Source organism: Gasterosteus aculeatus, chromosome 3 (assembly GCF_964276395.1).
Source record: "Gasterosteus aculeatus chromosome 3, fGasAcu3.hap1.1, whole genome shotgun sequence".
NCBI lineage: Eukaryota > Metazoa > Chordata > Actinopteri > Perciformes > Gasterosteidae > Gasterosteus > Gasterosteus aculeatus.
This window is the reverse complement of record NC_135690.1, coordinates 1,305,026-1,324,987: the sequence shown is the minus strand read 5'-3', so window position 1 is coordinate 1,324,987 and position 19,962 is coordinate 1,305,026. Positions and strand designations below refer to the sequence as shown.

The 19,962-nt window shown below is 48.0% G+C and overlaps 1 protein-coding gene across 8 annotated transcripts; it reads left to right on the top strand.

Annotated features, from left to right (window-relative positions):
- Positions 1-197: 197 nt before the first annotated feature.
- On the top strand, positions 198-17,655 carry LOC120815683 (5'-AMP-activated protein kinase subunit gamma-2). Of its 8 annotated transcripts, none has more exons than XR_013467044.1 (16): positions 198-700; positions 1,865-1,930; positions 3,034-3,295; positions 9,764-9,987; positions 11,708-11,759; positions 12,504-12,610; positions 13,148-13,229; positions 14,038-14,096; positions 14,182-14,227; positions 14,309-14,363; positions 14,446-14,572; positions 14,822-14,987; positions 15,074-15,111; positions 15,221-15,367; positions 15,452-15,635; positions 16,473-17,655. XR_013467044.1 is itself a non-coding variant. In XM_040170553.2 (16 exons), exons 1-16 carry the CDS (start codon positions 617-619, stop codon positions 16,499-16,501), a joined length of 1,638 nt encoding a protein of 545 aa, XP_040026487.2. In that variant the 5' UTR covers positions 198-616; the 3' UTR covers positions 16,502-17,655. The 8 variants fall into 8 exon arrangements, 5 of the variants coding, with proteins under 5 accessions (XP_040026487.2, XP_077954736.1, XP_077954735.1 ...); XM_040170553.2 differs by having other exon boundaries at positions 15,452-15,545; XM_078098610.1 differs by having other exon boundaries at positions 433-700; positions 12,433-12,610; positions 15,452-15,545.
- The last annotated feature ends 2,307 nt before the right edge of the window (positions 17,656-19,962 follow it).

Sequence of the window (19,962 nt, the reverse complement as noted above, 5' to 3'; positions counted from 1 at the left end):
ACTGACACCCCTGACTTTTGGTTTACAGAATAGCAAATAGTTTCAAGCTGAACACATGACCGTGCATTTACTTAACTGAGAGCGTGTGTTCTTTTAGTGTTTGTATTGTTCTGCTCTACATTAAATATGTACAAATATTTGCCAACAAAAATATCCGGTTATTATTCAAATGGCCATAATAACATCGCATTTAGTTCGTGTCCATGAAGCGAGTGAAACGTCTGAGTCGTGCTGACATCTGTTGGCGAGCCGTTCACTTACATGTTCGGTGTAGCGCCGAAACCGGCTTCCCTTTCAAAAACGTGTCTTCCGGACTCCGCGTTCTGCGGGACGCGCATTTGTTGCGGGGCGACGGACTTCGACGTAACACCGCGTAAACAAGGCGGCGTCGACAGCGCGCGAGAAAGTCACTGGAAGACGCGAGCCGTGCCCACTTCCGGGTGGAGGAGGAGGCGGCGCCCTCGTAGTAAACACACGGGGGCGGCCAGAGCGAAGGTGGAGGCGGCTGTTGGTGGTCAGCGGGCGCGGCGCAGTAGTTAATTACCACACTTTTGTTGCTGGGGGGAGGAAGAGGAAGAGGAAGAGTGTGAGGCGGGGGGGTCGCTTTAAAAAAAAAATGGGAAGCACGGTGATGGAGTCCAGCAAGGACCCCTCAAAGAACAGGCCGAAGCGAAGACGAAGTCTGCGGATCAACATGCCAGTGAGTCGGTGGAGTATCCACGCATTTTACTTCTTACCGTAAACAACAACAACAACAAACAAACAAAAAGCAGGGCTTGTTGTTGAGCTTGTTTTGTTCTGTTTGGGTCGTTGGAATTGTAACGTTATATTTTAACATGATGTCCAACAGTAACCCTTTAACCCTTTAATGTGTTGTCATGGCAGCGCCCCCCCCCCCCCCCCTGTCTCCTAACAACTAGCGTTATTAAGGCAAAGACGAAAGGATTATTACGCCATGTGCTGTTCAGGTATTCTCTATATGCATTGGGAGGAAAACAAGTAATAACAAGCAAAGCAGCTGTTCTACGGGAACCAGCAGGCTCCTTTACGCTCACCTGTTTATGCAACATTAAGTGCATTTAGTGGCACACAGGCTTCTATTCACCAACGTCTGGGGCTTTTTTGTTGCTGTTCTTCTGTGCTTCACAAGCCCACGATGAAGTGAACTGTGCAGACTTTACAGCTTCAGCCGAGCTTCTGTTTTCCAGGGTCAAAACATCTCCTGGACAGCGTGGGGACACTTTGCTGACAGCTCATTTGTTTTGTCTCGTTGCGTTGATAACAGCCATTAATCCTGCAGCTCACAGCTACGTGTTTTGTGGATGGCGTCCACGCTTTACTCATTTAAACGCCAACGCATTGGCTGCAACCCGTGTCTCCTTTTTAAAGCGTTTTTGTGCAACAGCAAAGACAGCTGACATAAAGAAATAATGCCGCTGGAAGGGTCATTTCAGGTTTTATGATGCGTTCATTGGCGGCTGTAAAAAGTATAGTAGATAGAAAACTTCTGAATACAATGCAGTTTTATAGCTGGATGTTTTCCTCCAACAAGGTGAAATCCTCCCTGCTCAACCTGAACAACACAGTTGCGTAATATATTCTGGAACAGGTTTGCGTGGTCACCTAATTATTTATCCAAACCTTTCTTCTGCTGAAGTGCCCGAGAGTGGAATGTACGTATGTATGTGAAAGGTTAGGTGTTGTATTTGCTTGCAGAGGTTTCCGCAATGTCAAAGCATGTTTATTTTCCCTCCGAGGTGAAATGTCAAATATCAACTGTGATTGATGAGGAACACCGACATCCATTTTAGCAGAACCAATTACCTGATGACTTGATGCATTGTGTTTACTTTCTATCCTGCAGGACTTTGGTGCGTTTTCTTCCCCACAAGCGGACACGAGCGGCTCCACCAAAAGCGGCGCTCAGACGGTGCACACCTTATATACTTTACTTTTATTTCTGTCATGGTTTTCATTCGCTTGTCAAATGTTTGTTTTTGTCGAGCTCGCCGAGCTCTTTCCGAGTGAATGATTCATCTCGGCTCTTGTTTGTTTGGCTTTGAACCTCGCTTAGATGTGGATTTGGGGGGGGAGAGCAAAATATTACTCAAGGCCATGTCTCCTGTTCTGCCAACGCTCACTGGCTCACTGTAACATTACCCCCTCTGCGCCCGGGCATCGCTGGAGCACATGCAGGAAATGGATTTTAAGAAGATGTCTGCGCTGATTGATTCGAGTCAGAGCAGACGTGGGCCGTTACCTCGTGTCCACCAGAGTGCTTCACTTTTACCTCAGTAGCATTTGCGTCATTCGTATCAAAAGCTGTGCTTTCTGCTTTTTGAACGGTTAGTTTATATCTAGAAAAACATCCTGGTTGATGTTCGCCTGCCACAACAAGCTCTTACACAATGACAGAGTTCAACACAAATAATGGATTAGAGGATTGGTTCCAACAGATATGTGCTCTGCTCGTTCCAAAGCTCCACTGTAATCAGAGACCACAAATGGTTAAAAGACGGCGCGTTGGCACGTCCACGCAGACGGCGGTCAGCAGTGGGCGGGAGGGAGGCGCGCGCTCCCCGCCGCCGCACTGATTGGCCGCCGTCTCTGCTGTTTTTGTTTTGGTCTCTTGCACCGCGAAGAGAGAAGAATGTTTACGCGACATCAACCTTGCAGAGGCCGAGCCGCAGACACACAGAGTCACAATGAAAAATAGGCAGACTGTTGTTTAACCACGAGGAGAGCTGATTGTCTTTGGAACGCGAGGCCCTGAGCGGCATCGTGTGAAGCCTTGGAGGGGAGATGGAGAACCATCTCTTTTATACTTTATAACTGTTAAAACAACGCGGCTGACTGGGGGGGGAAACGAGAAGTAAACACATGTGGGGAGCTCAGCGGGCTTCATTTCACCACAAGTCCCTCGTGGTTGTTGACCCCCCCCCCCCCGGGAGGGTGCAGTCTGAGCATAGAGCAGCTCCACAAAGTGCAGGGAATTTTTCTTTTAAAACCGCCCTCTCATTCCCTGTTTTTCAGGGGGAGCCCCGCGTGCGCTCGGCCAGCCCCACCGGAGTGGCGTCGGCGAGGCGCCCGGCCGGCGCTCCTCTGGTGCCGGGCTCTCAGTCTGCTCCAGTGCAGCTGAAGGCCGGCTCCAGCGCCCCCAAAACCATCTTCCCCTATCCCTCACACCAGGACTCCCCACCCAAGTCCCCCCGGCGACTGAGCTTCAGCGGCATCTTCCGCTCCTCATCCTGCTCCACACCTGCAAGCATCAAAATCTTCTCCAGAACCAGGAGAGGTGAGTGCAAACGAAGCCAAAATGAACACTGTAGTCGGTGGATTGACAACAACTGTGGTTGATATTGTTTTTCAAACAGGAAATGTAGTACGCAATAAAGCAGAGCAGCACTGCTGTTATCTTGTGCAAGAGCGGTTCCAGGAGGAAGGGGGTTATAAAGGAAGTACGACACGAAAGATTAAACAAAATCCTGTCGAAGATGTGACGCTGTGATGCCGCACACAGGAACTAGTGTCCATCTGATCAGATCCCATCAGATATTTACATATTTCACCAGCTCGTGACAGAACTGCCGTTAAAAACCCGACATGCAGCATTTTTTTCACATAGTAAAGAATTGTGCCGATAAGGAAATAAGAGCCCATATTTCCTCATGATAAAGAGCAAAAGAAAACAACTATTCTTTGCCATTCCCAACAAGCCAACATGGTCATGAGCCTCTTCAGGCCGAAGGCTTATCGCCTGAGGAGAGGGTAGACGTTCCTCTGTTATTACTCATGAAGAACTAAAATGGTTGTCTTTGTCATTGGTCAGAATAAAGAGAAGCTCACAATACTGTTTGTATCAGAGCCAGTTCATTAAACGCACTTACAGGTTTGGCATCCTGCAGCTGGGAGGCCGGCCATCGTGCATTGCCCAAATTCAAACTCGTGAAATACAAAAACGCTTTGTACTCGATCGACGAAGAACAGATCTAACCGGCACATTCTCGGCTCTGCATGTCTCCCAAGTAGCTTTGTGGCTGATTACATAACCAAAACACAGCCTGTTTCACATGGAAACAGCTTCCCCCGGCAACAAGATGAGTCATTTGTTTTTCGGCTCGAACACGCGCTGCCATTCTTCGGTTCTCTCGCACACTACCACACTACCAGCTTGGCGAGCGGCGGCGGAGGAGCTCCGCCAGGTCCAGTCGCCCCGCTCGGCTTCCTCTGGGTATTGTGTTTGACGGTAAACCAAAACCCAGCGTGGGCCTCGGCCGCGGCCCCCTCGCGCCAGCTGCTTGGCATTTCTTCAGCGTGAGACGTGACGGTTAAATGAGTCTCCGGGTGCAGTGGTGGGGATGTTCCTGCTGTCGCCACAAGGGCGCGCTGGAGGCCCAGTCCACTCATCAGTGATTCATACATCACTGGTATTACCGGCATTTCTTTTCCTTACCAGTTTAGTAAGCGGACTTGTTTCTGACCATCATGTGTATTTATGAGTTGCATAATATGCATCAGTCGACGGTTTTTCAGCGATGCATTCATAGCCGTACTGACCTACAAATATGTTCAGAATATCTTTTTACCTCCCGTCTGCTCTAAATGCGTAGCCGTCCATCGCCTGGACATTGTCAGTCGCTGCTGAAGGCTGCTGCGGTGTTTTCATACCCTTATCTGGAAGCGACCAGGCTCTTAGCAGCTCCTCATACAAGCAGGCAGGCTTGCTCCCCCCCCCCCCTCTCGCTCTCTCCGTTGCTACCTCTCAGCGTTGTCAGTAAATAAAGGAACCCGGCAGTTTTTTCACTTTGGAGATTCATACAGTACAGACCCTACAAGGGGCGGAGCAATTTCATACAAAACGCACCGCGGACTGTATTCAAAATCCTCATCAATCCGAACTTGGCAACCTTCAAAGTGAACAGAGCAGAGGCCCAGCGAGTACCGCAGGGCGTCCGAGGCCATGTTTCAACCCCTCGAATCGAATTAGCCATTGACCCGCCGAGCGGGAGGGGAACACTTGCATAACATGTAAATTGAGATCTGCACTGGACGCAGTGTCGCTGGTGTGAGCAGCCGGTACGGAGTGGGGCCATCTGGAAGGACTGGGGGAGGCTCGGGGTATTGAATGGGGGCTTTCTGATCAGCTGACAGAACATGGGATGTCCTCCTGCTGTCATCTGCGCCGAGTGGCCTCGGCAGTCTTAAAGGTCAGGCCCCTAAAATTACCAGACAACCGAGTGTGCAAATGGCGGCGCAGCAGGACTCCCAGACCCACGTTCACCACCTTTTGCGTCTACATCCGTAGTTCCCCAATGCTGAACCGGTGCGTTCGCTGATCCGTCGCTGCATTGTGTGAAGACGGAGTGAGACAGATGCGCCCGTGCTGACTTTCTTGTGTTTGGAGAGGGAGGGCGTTGGACGGGGGGGGGGGCGGGGACACGTGCAGTCTGAGCCAATCGCTGGGTTACCCCGCAGACCGGCGTCCTTTTACAGGATGCTGACGTGCAGGCTATATTAAAGAGACGCCACCCACAGCTGCACCTGACACTGCTGGGAGGAGGGGGGAGGAGTGGGGAGGGGGGGGGGGCGTTGTGGTCCTAGTTGCTCTTTGCATCACTCGCGAGAGCAGCGTTTCTCAGCTGAAGCCGCTTTCGTTCCTTCGTCCCTCGTATGGGCTGACACACGGAGCACACCGCTTCTTTTCCTCGCTGCGGTGTTCATGTTCCGGTCCAAGTAAAAGTGGAAGGATGCACCTAATGGAGTAGCAAACATTAGTTTATTCTCACGCAGAACATGATCCCGAGGACAGTTTTCTACGTTCACCATGCGTCCAGCAACGAGAAGGATTATCTCTCTCTACTGAAGACAGAAACTGAACGTATTGTCCTCTACATCTCTGGACTTCAGCTGCAGGTCCTGGCAATTTAGTTTCTGTGCAACTTTCTTCATGCGGCAAATGGAGTGACTGTCACTTGGCACAGCTTTTGAGCCAAACTCATATCGCGATGCGGATGTTCATGTTCATATTTAGCCTGGAAACCCCGACCCGCTGCGTGTCATGAAGAGGTTTGGCAGCCTGAGGAGGAGCAAGAAAAGCAAGGAGCAAGAAGGACTAGGAGGACGGCATCAGTCCGAGTCGTCGTGTCTGTCTGGTAATGTGCCGCTTTCCCTCTGTAACGCTGGGCATCGCGACAGGACACCAACGTGGTTTATCAAGTTTAACTAAATGCAGCGTATCATGCTTTATGCATTCTGACTGATTAACACGCCTCCTTTTAATGTTCATTTTAAAGGAGGGACTAACAGAGGTGGAGCGTGTTTTGTAGTCATCCCGCTGAAGTAATTTATCGCCGCTGTGTGATACAGTTTATTATTTCGGTGTCTCTTCAGAAGCTGCTCCAGAAAGCAAAAAAAGAATCATTTAAATGGACAGAAAGCATTTAAACTGATGTAGGTGACAAGCATGTTTTGGGGACTCTTATCTGTTTGCAATGTTACAAGGGGACAGAATGTGGAGGCCAAACGAAAAAGGCCCGGACCGCCACGCTGAGTGAAGGCAGCGATCGTAAAGTGCTCGTAATGCTCCGTGTGTGCAGCACCGGGAGACGCTGCGGGGCGTTCGAGTGGCCCTTCATCACGGACGTTACAGCTCCTGATTTACCGCCGGTCTGACCTGCGTAAAGTAGATGAGAGGAGCCCGTTTTTAATGATCTACGTCCAGATGTGGCCACGTGAGATGTAGTAGAGTTCAACCTGGAGGCAGTACATGCAACCCGGTGACACCTCAGCCTAAACCATCCGCCCGTTTCATCCGGCGTCTCCAACGTTCTGCCACGATGCAGGTTGTTCAACCATGTGAAAGGAGCTGAAACCTTTTTGCTAATTGGGCTTACTGACTTTCATATCACTTTCATATACAATCACTGCACACATCTCATGCAAAACCTCAAAGCATTCAATAAACTATCAAATTTCACACAAAAAATCATTAAATCTACTCAATTGAAACGGTGGAGCAAGGAAATGTTTCTTGCTTGAGAAGCGTTGAAGGAACTATGTGACGTATGAGATTTTGAGCATGAATATATATAAAGATATGGTGGAATGGTGTGTGTGTTGTAACCCGAGTTTCTCAGTTCTCGGCTACGCGTGCCACTCCGTGTACAAGAGTACTTCCCTTTGCAACAGCCGGCCCTCGCCGTGTTTACGGGCGCCGCGGGGAGCGACCGCTGTAGAGGCGAGATGGCAGAGGTCAGGGCAAAGCGCCCGGCTGAAGGTGAAGTTCCACGTGGGATCAGGAAAGGTTGTGGCCATTTGTTGTGGGTTTCTAGTGGTTCTGAATGTCTGAAGAGCCTTTAATCAATCATTGAAGTAGCTACTGGTGAGGTTTGTATGAGTTGACTTATTGTTGAATTTGGCCAATCTTTTCATCTGGCATTCAAATAGTTGCAAAATAGTGTGGTGTGGAAATTCAAATTTGACTCCTCATTCTTACCGATTTTCAAGGTATGGAGAGATTACCCTTGCAAATCCAGTCGACTTTCGCCTTCCTGCAGAGTTGGAGCTTTGCAAAAGTCAGTAGGCTCTTCATTTCATCATCGTAAGTACCAGGATGGTTTGATCCACCATGGCGCACGGCGCCTGTTATCACCTGTCAATTACTGCCTCCTTGAAAACTGATGGAGTTGTAGTTGAAACGAGGGCCAAAGAAGGCAAAACCAGAGCCGTCAGTATCCACAAGAATATTTTGTAATGGGATCTACGTCTACGAGTTGCAATCCACCCAAGGCGGCCGGGTTTTCTCCGTGTTCAACGCTGAGTAAAGGTTGAGAACCCCGTGTGTTGTTCGTAAGGTCAGGTGGAGCAGACGGCTTCCTGCGTGGTGTCTGGCTGCCCCCGATTAACCAGGCCGGGCAGAGGCCTCCCGGCCCCCGCTGTTATCTCCTCCTGTGGAATGTGCCACAACAGCGTGGCTAAAATAAGACGGCTACACCGCGGAAGCGGGTCAAGCCAAAGAGGGGCCGCCGCTCGCCAACTAAATGTCAGGAGATACTGTGGAGTGCGCTGGGAAAAGACAAAAGAAATGTGTTCACTCGATTCTTTTATGAAAGGTGTCTTCAGTTTGTATAATTCTCTATTCGGAGATTATATCTGGAAATGCAAGAAAAAGTCTGGGTAGAATACTTGTGCCCTGGTTCATTTAGAGGCACACGCTTAGCGGAAATACGCTCTCTCTCATATTGTTTAACTGTACTAACAATCTTGGTTTGTTTCAACTGAAACTGATGTATTTTCACTCCTGGTGGGACATTCACATACTCCCGGCTGCGCTGGCACAGTTTAGGGTATGAAAAAAAAGGTCAACAGGTGTGAGCCGCCCGGTCCTCATCACACGTGTCCCTCATTGTCCGCGCCGTCAGAGAAATGCCGGCGCGTCGGAGTGTCGCATGTCACCATGTGTCAAGATTGTGATGCCTGATGCAGGAGAGCATGTGAGGGCTGTCATGGGAGCCATGGGAGTGACGCCGGCCACGCAAGCCTGACTGATTGATACGGCTGCTTGTATTGTAATCGGCTTAGTTATTGTAAAGGGACAACAGGGAAAAAACCTTTTGTTGTGCTTCTGTTATGCTGAATACATTATTAATCACTTTCTAGGGCGATCATTCAGAGGAGAAGAGCCCTGTGGGCGTTGTGGGACTTTTCATCCACACGCAATGCAGATGTCAACAGCTGTCCGTCCACAGCAGCTGCTGAGCAAAATGCCACAAGAATAATTGTAGCTTTAAGTTAGTCAATGACTTCATTGATACATTTTATTCTTAAAAAGAGAATTACATTAACATTTAAATATAAACTGAATATATGTGCAACCTCTGTTTATTCCAACGCTTTAATGGCTTTTAATGTTTTTAATTAATGTTTTAAATAGATGATTAAGTTATTTGTGTCTTCATGTCATATTTCACTGTATTTTATATTATTTATCTTGAGGCCCTTTAGCCAGTTTGTTTATTGTTCTCATTTAAATGTAAATGCTTGTCACACTATAAGTTAACTGAAGCCCAAACACGGGGATCAGTTGTCAGCTTTGGCCCACAGATTCCACACATTAGTGTTCGTTAGTGCGGATGAAAAAAAAAAAAAAAGCATTTGAAAGAAATGATGAATGATGAATGGACTAAAACAAGTGAAAGGCCTTTGCACGGCGTCACGGGTGACTCGTCCTCTGCGCAGCTCTAATCAGCACAAAAAAAATGCGTGGGGCCTGAACTTGTGACTAGTAAAGGTTAGTAGATATGTCGATAGAGTATGATATCGTACACAATATCATTTTTATACGTCATGGTAAATGCATAACATAATAACTTCTTAAGGTGGATAACGTATGTACTGGAAAATATTTCCATACAATATGTGTGGATGAAGTACTACTTCATAGCTGATTTGTGCCGCCCTTCTGATGGAACTTCCTCCGTGTCTGTCATCGACTGGGCCGGGACTTTTATCTCCGGCATTTGTGTTGTTTCTCAATACCCAGGACTCTCTCCGCCCCTGATGCATCAGATATGCATTCCTCGTCTGTTCTAGCACGCCACCGCGTTGATGGTATCGGCGGCGGTCACGGTTTTAGCCCCTCGGTCTTGTTATCGAGGCATATAAGCGATCCGCGTGGGGTTTCAGCGTCTGAAAACAGACCATGGGCAGACATTGAGAGAATAAAGTTGTATCTTATTATTTATTCATTTGTATCCCTCCACAGCCTCTGGACTCTCCACGCCACCCAGCACCCCGACTCAGGCTTGCAGCCCACCTGTGTTCACCCAGGAGGCCCAGGCGAGCGGGCCGAGGCCCGAACGCCTCGAGGCCGCCGCCCGATCCCGCTCGATCTCCACGCCTCCGGACACGGGACAGCGCCCCGGCCTTCCCTCTGCCAGACCCCCGATCGCCTGCTCGAGCCCCGTGCCCTCCCCCCCCTCGCAACAAGTGGGTCACACCCCAATATTCTTATTTGCCCTGGGTCAGTCCTGTCCATCCGTCGTAGGTCGACGTCTATTTGGTGTGTAACGTTGTTTAGATTTCACAAACTAGTTGACCGAAGTGTCCTGGAGCTTTGGAATAGCAAAGTTATGTCAATTAGAAAAAGTATGAATTGCTTTTACTCAAAAGACTACATTTGAAATTAAAATGCTGCATTTTTGCACTGTGTGCATGAATGACTCGAATCTCTTCATTTTGAGCTCTTCCACTGGCTCACGCAGTGTTTCTGTGCGTTTACACTGTTTGCTCAGAGAATATGAACTTTATTTCTGCGTTGAAACAATCTCAACCGGCAAAATATTCTGGATTAGTGTTCAGTGTTTTTGTCTGTGGTTTTTCATCTGCGGCCTATTTAGGAGTCACTACGGTCCGGAGTCAGGATGTGGTGCCAGATTTCCCACAGCTAGTGCACCCATTAAATGAATAACTATCCAAAGTCCTGTCGCCCCCGGTCAACTGGGTGATTGTGCATTCTAGCTAGAAGGGGGTAAATCAATATTTCATCAGCAACATTGTATACTGTCTGTATTAACTCCCAGGGACTCGTGGTTGTGCTTGAGTGATGATGAGCCAGTGAAGGGTCATCCTGTGCCCCCATCCTCTCTAACCCGTCATTCGCTTGCTAAATCCAAGCACAAAAAGCAATTCATTTAATAGATTCATGGATGTCTGCATCCCTGGGGTTTGCTGTGTAACCAAAGTAGGCCACGTAGCAGGTTTTGATGCAGCAGGGAAAAGATGGACGATGCTGCAGGAGTGTTTTTGGCGAGAAACGTGCTGTGTCACCATTGCGGGCGACACAGGGGACCATGTAGCATCGCACCGCGGCATGCAGGCCTTTTCACACCGCTGTGGTGGCTTGTTGTAACGATGCTTGCAATTTATGGACATGGGGAAATGGGGCATATCACAACTCACTCTTTCTACACGCTATGCAAATCTCTCAGCATGATGCAGCATTTTTCATAAGATGGAAGTAGCCCACATCGCGTGCCGCGTGTCTCCGTTGGGGCTTGTTGTGGATCTCGGGCATATTGCTGGTTTTGCCCGAAGAAAGGACCTGTGAAGATGTGACGAGGCATCCCCCGTTTCTTGCTGCTTAGCAACGTAAGGGATTTCCTAATATGGTGAAGCGCTCAGGTTGCCCTGCACGGAGGGGCGTGTCACCAGCGCGTGGAGCTTCCTGCCTTTTCTACGGTCTGTGACACACTTGTGTTTTTCTTTCCCTCTGGCGAGTGTTTGGTAGGTTACAACCAACAAGGAATATCATTTTTTTTAATTATTAATGCTTCATTATTAACGCGCGCACGTGTGAACGGGACCGTTTGAGCAGCGCGTCAACATTGCGCGCGCCCCACTGCAGCAAACGTATCAGGACTGTTCCACTCGGAGTCACAAAGGGGTGTGCGCGCTCTAATAACAATAATAACAATAATAATAATAATAATGTGCCCCGGAAGCTGCAGCGCTACAGCACAATGTTTATGAAACGTAACTCGTGCATGTTCAGCGGACACCGAGGCGCGCGCGCGCGGGGGGGGGGGTTGCAGTGCGCGCGCACTGTGTTGATCAGTCGCTGCGAAAAGGCTTCGCACGGCAAAGTTTCCTCCGCGTGTTGTCGCGAGGACTCGCTGCGACATTCACTGCCCACTTGTTCCCCTCACAGGTCCGCGGTCCCTTCGAAGGCATGCTGGAGAAACTCCAACTCGATGATGACGGTAGGTTTCCCGCCACGCTTCTCCTTTTCAGTAGCTCTTGTGTTTGTGATGGAAGGGGACCCACGTCACCCCAGGGTGTCACGGGCATGCCAGCTGTTTCTAAGCGACGGGGTGGCCAGAAGAAGCTGCAGATACACACACACACACACACACACACACACACCGGGCGACCCATTTGCTGTGATTCGTCCCATATTGCAGGGATCTCCTCTACACTGACTTTACTGCGTTGATGTCATAGCAGATCCCTTCTATCTGAAACATTCTTGTTTCTGAATGAAGCCTTGATAGATGGAGACGTGTGCGGTAATGGAGATACTTGTTAATACTTGTATTTAAAATGGCCATTCAACAGGCCTCTGCATCTAAACAGGGCGAAAGAGTTGTCTGAGAAAGCGAATCCCAAGTACGCAGACCACGTCATATGCCTTCAGAATGTCAGACCACCAGCTTTTAAAGTGTCTATTGGAACTAATGGTTTTATTTTTACTTATTATTACTCAGTTCCCTTTTGCCACCATGGGTAATCTCAAACTGAATCATCAGTATCCCAAGTATCGCTGTGTTTTTGTTGGTGCCGATCTGAGTAGGCGGGAGGAGGGAGCACTGAAGTGGCTGTAAGTGCTCCAGACCCGTAATCGTTGTTTATGCTCTGTGTGTGTTTTCTTCCCAGGCGCCCATTACATATTCCCTGTGCGACTTCTCCTTCCTCTCAAAGTATTTTCTTCATGCTTCTTCCTGCAGCTGCTGAACCTGAGAGCGATATCTACATGCGCTTCATGAAATCCCACAAGTGCTATGACATCGTCCCCACGAGCTCCAAGCTGGTCGTGTTCGACACGGCGCTCCAAGTGAGTACTGCGACGAAATAAAGATTCACTTTGCCGTTTCCTTTTAGAGGCTGCTAGTCTCAAAGACCGAAAGACGTTCAGCTAAAGTTAATGTTCATTAAACTGAACTATTTGCCTCCGAGCAGTTTCTATGAGCTGGTTGATGCAATTGTCATAAAGCGGTTAAACAGTAATCCCGTGGAGGCCTGTCCTCCTTTTGAAGTGTAGATCTTCAACCACTAAACCCGCCGAAGGTCAGACTAGAGGCCTTATCTAAAAGAAAATCCTAAAACCAACACAAAGCCATCCGGACTGTAGGGCTTCACAAAGACTCTAATATGATTTAAAGTGATGTGAGAGTCTGAATGATACATGACACATCTAAGCTTTGGACAAGCGAATATTTTCCCTTTCGCTTCATTTAGAAACTAAGTTGATTGATTTATCAGATCTGCTGCTGATGAATTCCTGTCTTATAAACTAAAGATGAAGTCATGCCACATTGTTGTGAAGTATTGTGTATAATTGGGTTTTGTCTTTTCCGCTATTGCTTGACAGGTAAAGAAAGCGTTCTTTGCCTTGGTAGCCAACGGTGTGCGAGCTGCTCCGCTGTGGGACACGGAGAAGCAAAGCTTTGTGGGTAAGAACCCTGAATGCTGCTCTTATCACACGCTGAACTGACGACTTTATACTGAGTACAATAGTATTTTCAAGAATCTACTCAACTGCCATCAGAGAGGCAGTTTAACCTGAAATGGTTTCTTTTTCTTTAGCATCTACAGATAAAATATGGCACTTTCTAATGAGCGAAAAGTATGTTTTATACTTACTGCAACTGCCAGGCTCCTTCTCAGACTTTAACGTGCGCTCCACATATTTATAGTCCACAGTTCAGTTGAAGAAAAATGGCAGAAATTGCTCATTTGTATGTGGTGATTTCTCTTGCTGTGCTGGTGTCCCGTTGCTAAATGAACCCAGAGGACCAGCGGAGCGTTGATGCTGCTGGTTGATGCTGCTGGTTTAATGCTGCTGGTTTAATGCTGCTGGTTTAATGCTGCTGGTTTAATGCTGCTGGTTAATGCTGCTGGTTTAATGCTGCTGGTTTAATGCTGCTGGTTTAATGCTGCTGGTTTAATGCTGCTGGTTGATGCTGCTGGTTTAATGCTGCTGCTTTCTACCGACCAGAAGTCATTAGCGCCATAACGCGAGATCCCCAACTCTCTACCAGCACAATACTGTCAAAAGCCGACCCGGCACCTGTAAATCCTATGCAGAGTTTATGATGAATAATAGATGCCAGGTCAGCGTGAGGATAAAGCAGAGCGTTGAGTGATGTGCCGTCTGGACCACGCCCCCTTTTTCTACCCAATCGCACCATGCCTGCAGGCTCGGCAGCGCGTGTTGTTTGTAGATTCCGAGTGCGTTTTGAACGCGTGTTTTTGTTACAGGAATGCTGACCATCACAGATTTCATCATCATACTACACCGATACTACAAGTCGCCGATGGTGCGTTTTCACGTGACATAACGTTTGCATGGGGATTCCCCCGTTTCTTCTCCTCTCATCCAGGCGTCTATCTCTTACGTTTCAGGTGCAAATATATGAATTGGAGGAACATAAGCTGGAGACGTGGAGAGGTGAGCATCCCGAGTGTGCTGTAACGTGCACAACGTAAGATTCATTGTGGTTATGATTAACCCTTTCATTTCCTTCTGCAGAGGTTTACCTTCAAGCAACGTTCAAACCTCTGGTCAACATATCACCCGATGCGAGGTAATTATCTTTTTGTGTACACGTGGGTTGATTTTTTTGTTTGTGCGATTTGTAACTGCTCATTGTGTTTGTTGTACCGCAGCCTGTTCGATGCAGTGTACACACTCATCAAAAACAAAATTCACCGCCTGCCTGTCATCGACCCCGTCACAGGGAACGCACTTTATATTCTCACACACAAGAGGATCCTCAAGTTCCTCCAGCTTTTTGTGAGTCCAATACAAACCTCAGCCGGTTGGTCAGTGAACGCATAGACTATTGATCTTTATGATGCAGTTAATGATCATTTTGACTACATGTGCTGTGCACACTGTCAGCTCCTCCTCACCTCCCTTTTGTCTGCTGCCCTCTACTGGTCAATGTGGACATTGCTCCGATACGCCCTTACTGAAATGGCGCGGCTGGAGAGTGATCCCACTCGGCATGTTCCTGCCTCATTGTGTGTTTGTGTGCGCCAGATGTGTGAAATGCCAAAGCCAGCCTTCATGAAGCAGACCCTCGGGGAGCTGGGCATCGGTTCGTACCACAACATCGCTTTCATCCACCCCAACACGCCCATCATCAAGGCACTCAACATCTTTGTGGAGAGAAGAGTGTCCGCCCTGCCTGTGGTGGATGAGTCGGGTGAGACCCGGATGGTCAAGTGTTGATAAATGCTCACGATGATAAACTTTACTCACTGAAGTGTTTTTTTTTATGTACCCTTACAGGCAAAGTTGTTGATATTTACTCCAAGTTTGACGTGATTGTAAGTTGACATTTCTATATAATTTCTGTTTTTGAAGAAACAAAATGCCCAAAATCAGCTGTGTGATTTATTGTCTGACTTTCCACAATGCATTTTCATTCGTGCGTAGAACTTGGCTGCTGAGAAGACGTACAACAACCTGGACATCACGGTGACGCAGGCTCTGAAACACCGCTCTCAGTACTTCGAGGGAGTCATGAAGTGCCATAAGACGGAAACGATGAAGACCATCGTGGACCGAATCGTCAAAGCTGAAGTGAGATGTTGAAGCCATATCGAGTTAAACCAGGAACAACCCCTCCGGTCTGAAACGTCTCGGTACTTGCGTGTCTTCCGCCAGGTGCATCGCTTGGTGGTGGTGGACGCGCACTCGAGCATCGAGGGCATCGTTTCCCTGTCCGACATCCTCCAGGCCCTGGTGCTCGGCCCCGCAGGTATAGATGCTCAGCGTCGCTAGCCCCAACTCCCCCCTCTCGCCCCAGACCATGAGCTCCCTCCCCCACCCCGCCCTTCCCGTGGCCCAGGTAGGACTCGAGCTGACCGCGAGGAGGCATGGCGCCTGACGCCCTGCTTGTTGTGCTGCATGATGATGACGCAGCAGTGTCGTGTGGATTTTCGGGGGGGGGAAGTGTGAAAAGGCTGCCATCGTCTGTCGGGAAAAGGGACTCCACCGCTGCTAGAAACAAACCCCCCCGTGCCTGCACTCAAATCCAACATTTGCACGTTTTTTTCATCATGCAGCAGCCTCAACGTGTGAATTGGTATTTGATGGGTTTGCTTTCATAGGGCCGATGTTGGGTCTGGATGCAAAACAAAGGCATGAGCTGTCCCGTGCAGATGCTTTGAAAGCAAACAAGCGGTGCCTGTATACGTTCAGTCATTTGCGCGTTGGAGGCGTCCGCGTGTTCAGGTGGGAAACGTGACACCCGGCCGTTGGCTCTCCACCCAAAGGACGTGTTCACGGTTTATGAACCAGGGCTTTCTGGGTAACCAATTTGCTGAAGAAGCCTGAATCTTGTCTTCAAACACAGGAAGCTCAGTTTTGACAGACATGGGTGTGTTTTTGTATCAATAAGTGGGCCAACTTGTTCTTACCTCCACTCTTTTGACTTTTGCTGCCGATGGAAGCTTGTTGAAAAATGAGAGTTAGGAAAAAATAAAGTCTGAAATGTGATTGTTATTGATTTCAGATCTGTAGGTTGAACATATGGCAGCATTTCTGACTATTATATTGTGAAGCCTTAAACTGTTTTTTCTTTGTTGGATATGAATCATTTTACTAACCTTTGCCAATGAATATGCTTGGCATGATGGTGGTTAAATGACGGCGGTCCTGTTCCACCTGCTCTTCTCCTCTGCAGATGCCTGTAAGGAGGAGACCCTGGGCTGAGTGAGAGGGAGGAAGCGCCGGCTGGAGTGGAGCCTGGGTGGAAGTAAATACGTTTAGTGGTTGCGGTACGGCGCGTGAGGCGGAGCCGGGTGGAGGCCCCCCCCCCCCCGGGAGCCCAGAAACGGAAGCACCGCTACCTGCAGACCAAAGAGCTCGACGGCTGAATGAAGTGGACTCCCTGCGCTGAGGATGGATTCTACTGTGTTTTTTTTTTCCCTTTTCTGTTTGAACACTGATCAGATGCGTGCACACACGTCACACTGTACTCATACATGGACTTAGAGATTCATTATTGTCACTTGCTTGATGGAAGGTGGGGAAAGTCTAGACTTCTTCTGCTTCTGAGTGCTGCAGTGTTTTGGGTTGTGTAGTTACAATCATGCCGCTGTTAACAGTGGATTTCTTTTGTTGCCGTTCGTAGTCGAAAATGAATGTTATCGCCTCCCAGGAAAATATCTCCACCAATGTTTTTGGTGTACAAAGGTCTACAGTCAAAGATGCAACTGATTTGTCACTTTATCCTTTATCCTGAAATGTAGCCAAAAGTTCCAGAGACAATACGGAGGGATTGATGCTTTTTGTCCCACCTACATCTCTTAAATTCAAAGGCAACATTTGTCACTTTCATGTAATAATCAATAGACTGATAGTAATTCCACCCTAATTTTCCCTCATTGGTTTGTCATTTTAAATCATGCCAGAAGTGTAAAGTGAAAATATTCCAAATCAAGCTTTGGCCCAGAAACACGCAGTGGTTAGAGACAAATACAACTTTGCTTTAAAAGGATTTAGTCAGTGAGGACTTATAACCCCCCAGACTGGTAAACATCCAAAGCAACTGCTTATCTCTGCTGTAGCTTGACAGGACTCATCTCCATCTTTGACTGTAAATAGGTTAGTTTGTTTTGGGGAAACGTGTGACATAAAGCTTTATTTTTATGAATGTGTCAACGTGTTTAAAGAGACCGGTTTTAATTTTATTTTTGTAAATATATTATGGCAACATGTCCAGTTCAAAGCTACATATCAGATTAAAATGTACTGTAAACGTGCAAGCATCAGAAACTACACTTCAGCAGTACGAAGTCTTTTTGTTTTACCTTTCTATTTTTCTGGCTGCAGAAAAATAAATGATCACTGAATGTACTTTAAAATCTGTGTTAATTTTCTTCATTTTAAGAATCTTAATGTTCTCCATCTTAAAAGTTCTCCCTTATGGTCCAAATCGGCTCAGTAGTTGCTGACATATTACCCAATGGGGGTTTATGCTCATCAATTCAAATCATAGCAATTATGGAAATTGTCCATATTTAGCATCAAAAACAAATCACATATGCGAGTTTTGCTGAACATTTCCTTCGAGAGACGTACAAGACAAAATCGAGGAGAACGGGACCGGCTGCTGCAGGGCGGCGTGACCCGAGGGGCCGGTGTGGAAGCTGTGTAGCCCCGAGGGGCCGGTGTGGAAGCTGTGTGGCCCCGTGAGGGCCGGTGTGGAAGCTGTGTGGCCCCGTGAGGGCCGTCTCAAGAAGAGGGTTGTAAAGGAGGATTTGTTGCAACCAGACTTTTCCTCAAGCGGAACATGGACACGATAACAGAGCTGGTCAAGTGAAAGGTAAGGAAGAACGTTATTTTGTTGAATTTTGACTCGTTATACATAGAAACTTACATAGAAACAAATCAGGATTTAAAATCAATGAGTTAATCTATGCGATTAATGCGGCCCAGATTAATGCGATGAAATGTTTGAACAAAACTATTTTCTTCTAGGCTACTTCCACCCCAACATCTACCCTGAAGAGGACCACCACTGCGTGAAAAAACAACTTTTTATTGCGATTAATGTATTTCAAAATTAGTTAATTACTTTTAATCTATTGACAATTTAAACCTCTATCTTTAGCTCTCTATTGGCCATCCAACCTCAACTGATGACGGGTTGCTATGAGTAAGTGTTTAAATACTTTCCTTATTCTTTCTCTGTCATATTGGCCAAATCCCTGAAACAACAACTCCACAGAGCAAATGTAATCCGTGGTTTCAGTGTACGTGTAGACCTTCTAACCTTCAGTACTCGGCATCGCCTTTTGTAAGTCTTTCTTTGTGAAGCTTTAACCAGACAGTCTGTATTGGTTTGCTGTGAGCAGTTGGGTCCCTTCTTCTCTTCGTGGCACGTTGCCCTGAGGATATTTAAGAGCTGGGATAGGCAACCGTGTGCCAGGGAGTCCTGCGAAAAGGCTGCTCTTTATTTCCAGTGACTGCTGCAGCAGCTGATGGCTCATCCTCCGGGTCTGAAGATGATCTGCTCGATGCAATCAGCTGTTAATTTGAGTTGTGGCTCTGTGGTTTGTGTGGCGTGATTTGTGTTTGTGGAGCAGCCACAAGGTGACACTGCAGTACACGGATCACTTCAATTCCAGCGAGTGTGAGTCTGTGCAACGAGCAGCTTCTTCTCATTGAATATTTACATTTCAGTAAGAGATGAGCAGTTTCCGAAGGATGCCTTTTGATCTTATTTTAAGGGAAATTGCTAGATTTCAGCAGGAAGTTTTTAATGCAGTAAAGGTTGCGTCTAAATGAGGCAAAGGTGCCGTGAGTGGATCTGATGGACTTCCAAATGAGGGGTAAATCTGGACCAGACTTACTCCACACAATCTGCTTTGATCTCCCAATCTCCCCTGTGATATCCAGCACCCGGGGGAGCCTCCTCCACACCTTGTAGGCCTAAAGCAGAAGAGGGAAGAGGGCGCGTCCATCCCCACACCCTCCTCTTCTCGCTGCCCATCCCTTTCTCTCTCTCACACACACACACACACACACACACACACACACACACACACACCGGACTCTCTTTTGAAAGTCTAGGGCTTGATTTAAAATTCCTCTTCAGAGCGTGTCATGCATTTTATATGCACGGCGAGTGGGAGAGAGAGAGAAAGGAGGTGTTGCGTGGAGCTCCAGCTCAAATGAACTTCCCCCACGCTGTTGATCTCCTCAGGGATACGTCTACGCACACACACACTTCCACTCCTCTCGACTCCCCGCACACCCAACTCTTTCAACATTAGTTTTACTGCATCATGCTTTTCACAAATTCCACCGAGCAGCAAGAGGGCCGCGGCCTTTGAAGACGAGCGTGATCAGAACAGAGGGAAGGGGGGGGGGGGTGAAAAAAAAAAAAAAACTGCCCTGAGGCCAGTTTTTTTTTTTTTTTTTTTCCTTTGCACTTGTGTTTAGCAGGGCGAGGAGGCGAGGAGGCGAGGAGACGAGGAGGAGAGGCTGACAAGTGCAGCGTTTGGGGACAGCTTTGATGTCTGCTGGGGTGCGGCCGCTGCGCCTGCACGGTCCTTCACGAGGAGACGGTGACGTGGGCACGAGCGCCGCTCACAGCTGGGGGGATAACGGGCAATCAAAGGATGCTCTCAGCCCTGGGACGTCTAATTGTCTTCCTGTCTGCTGAC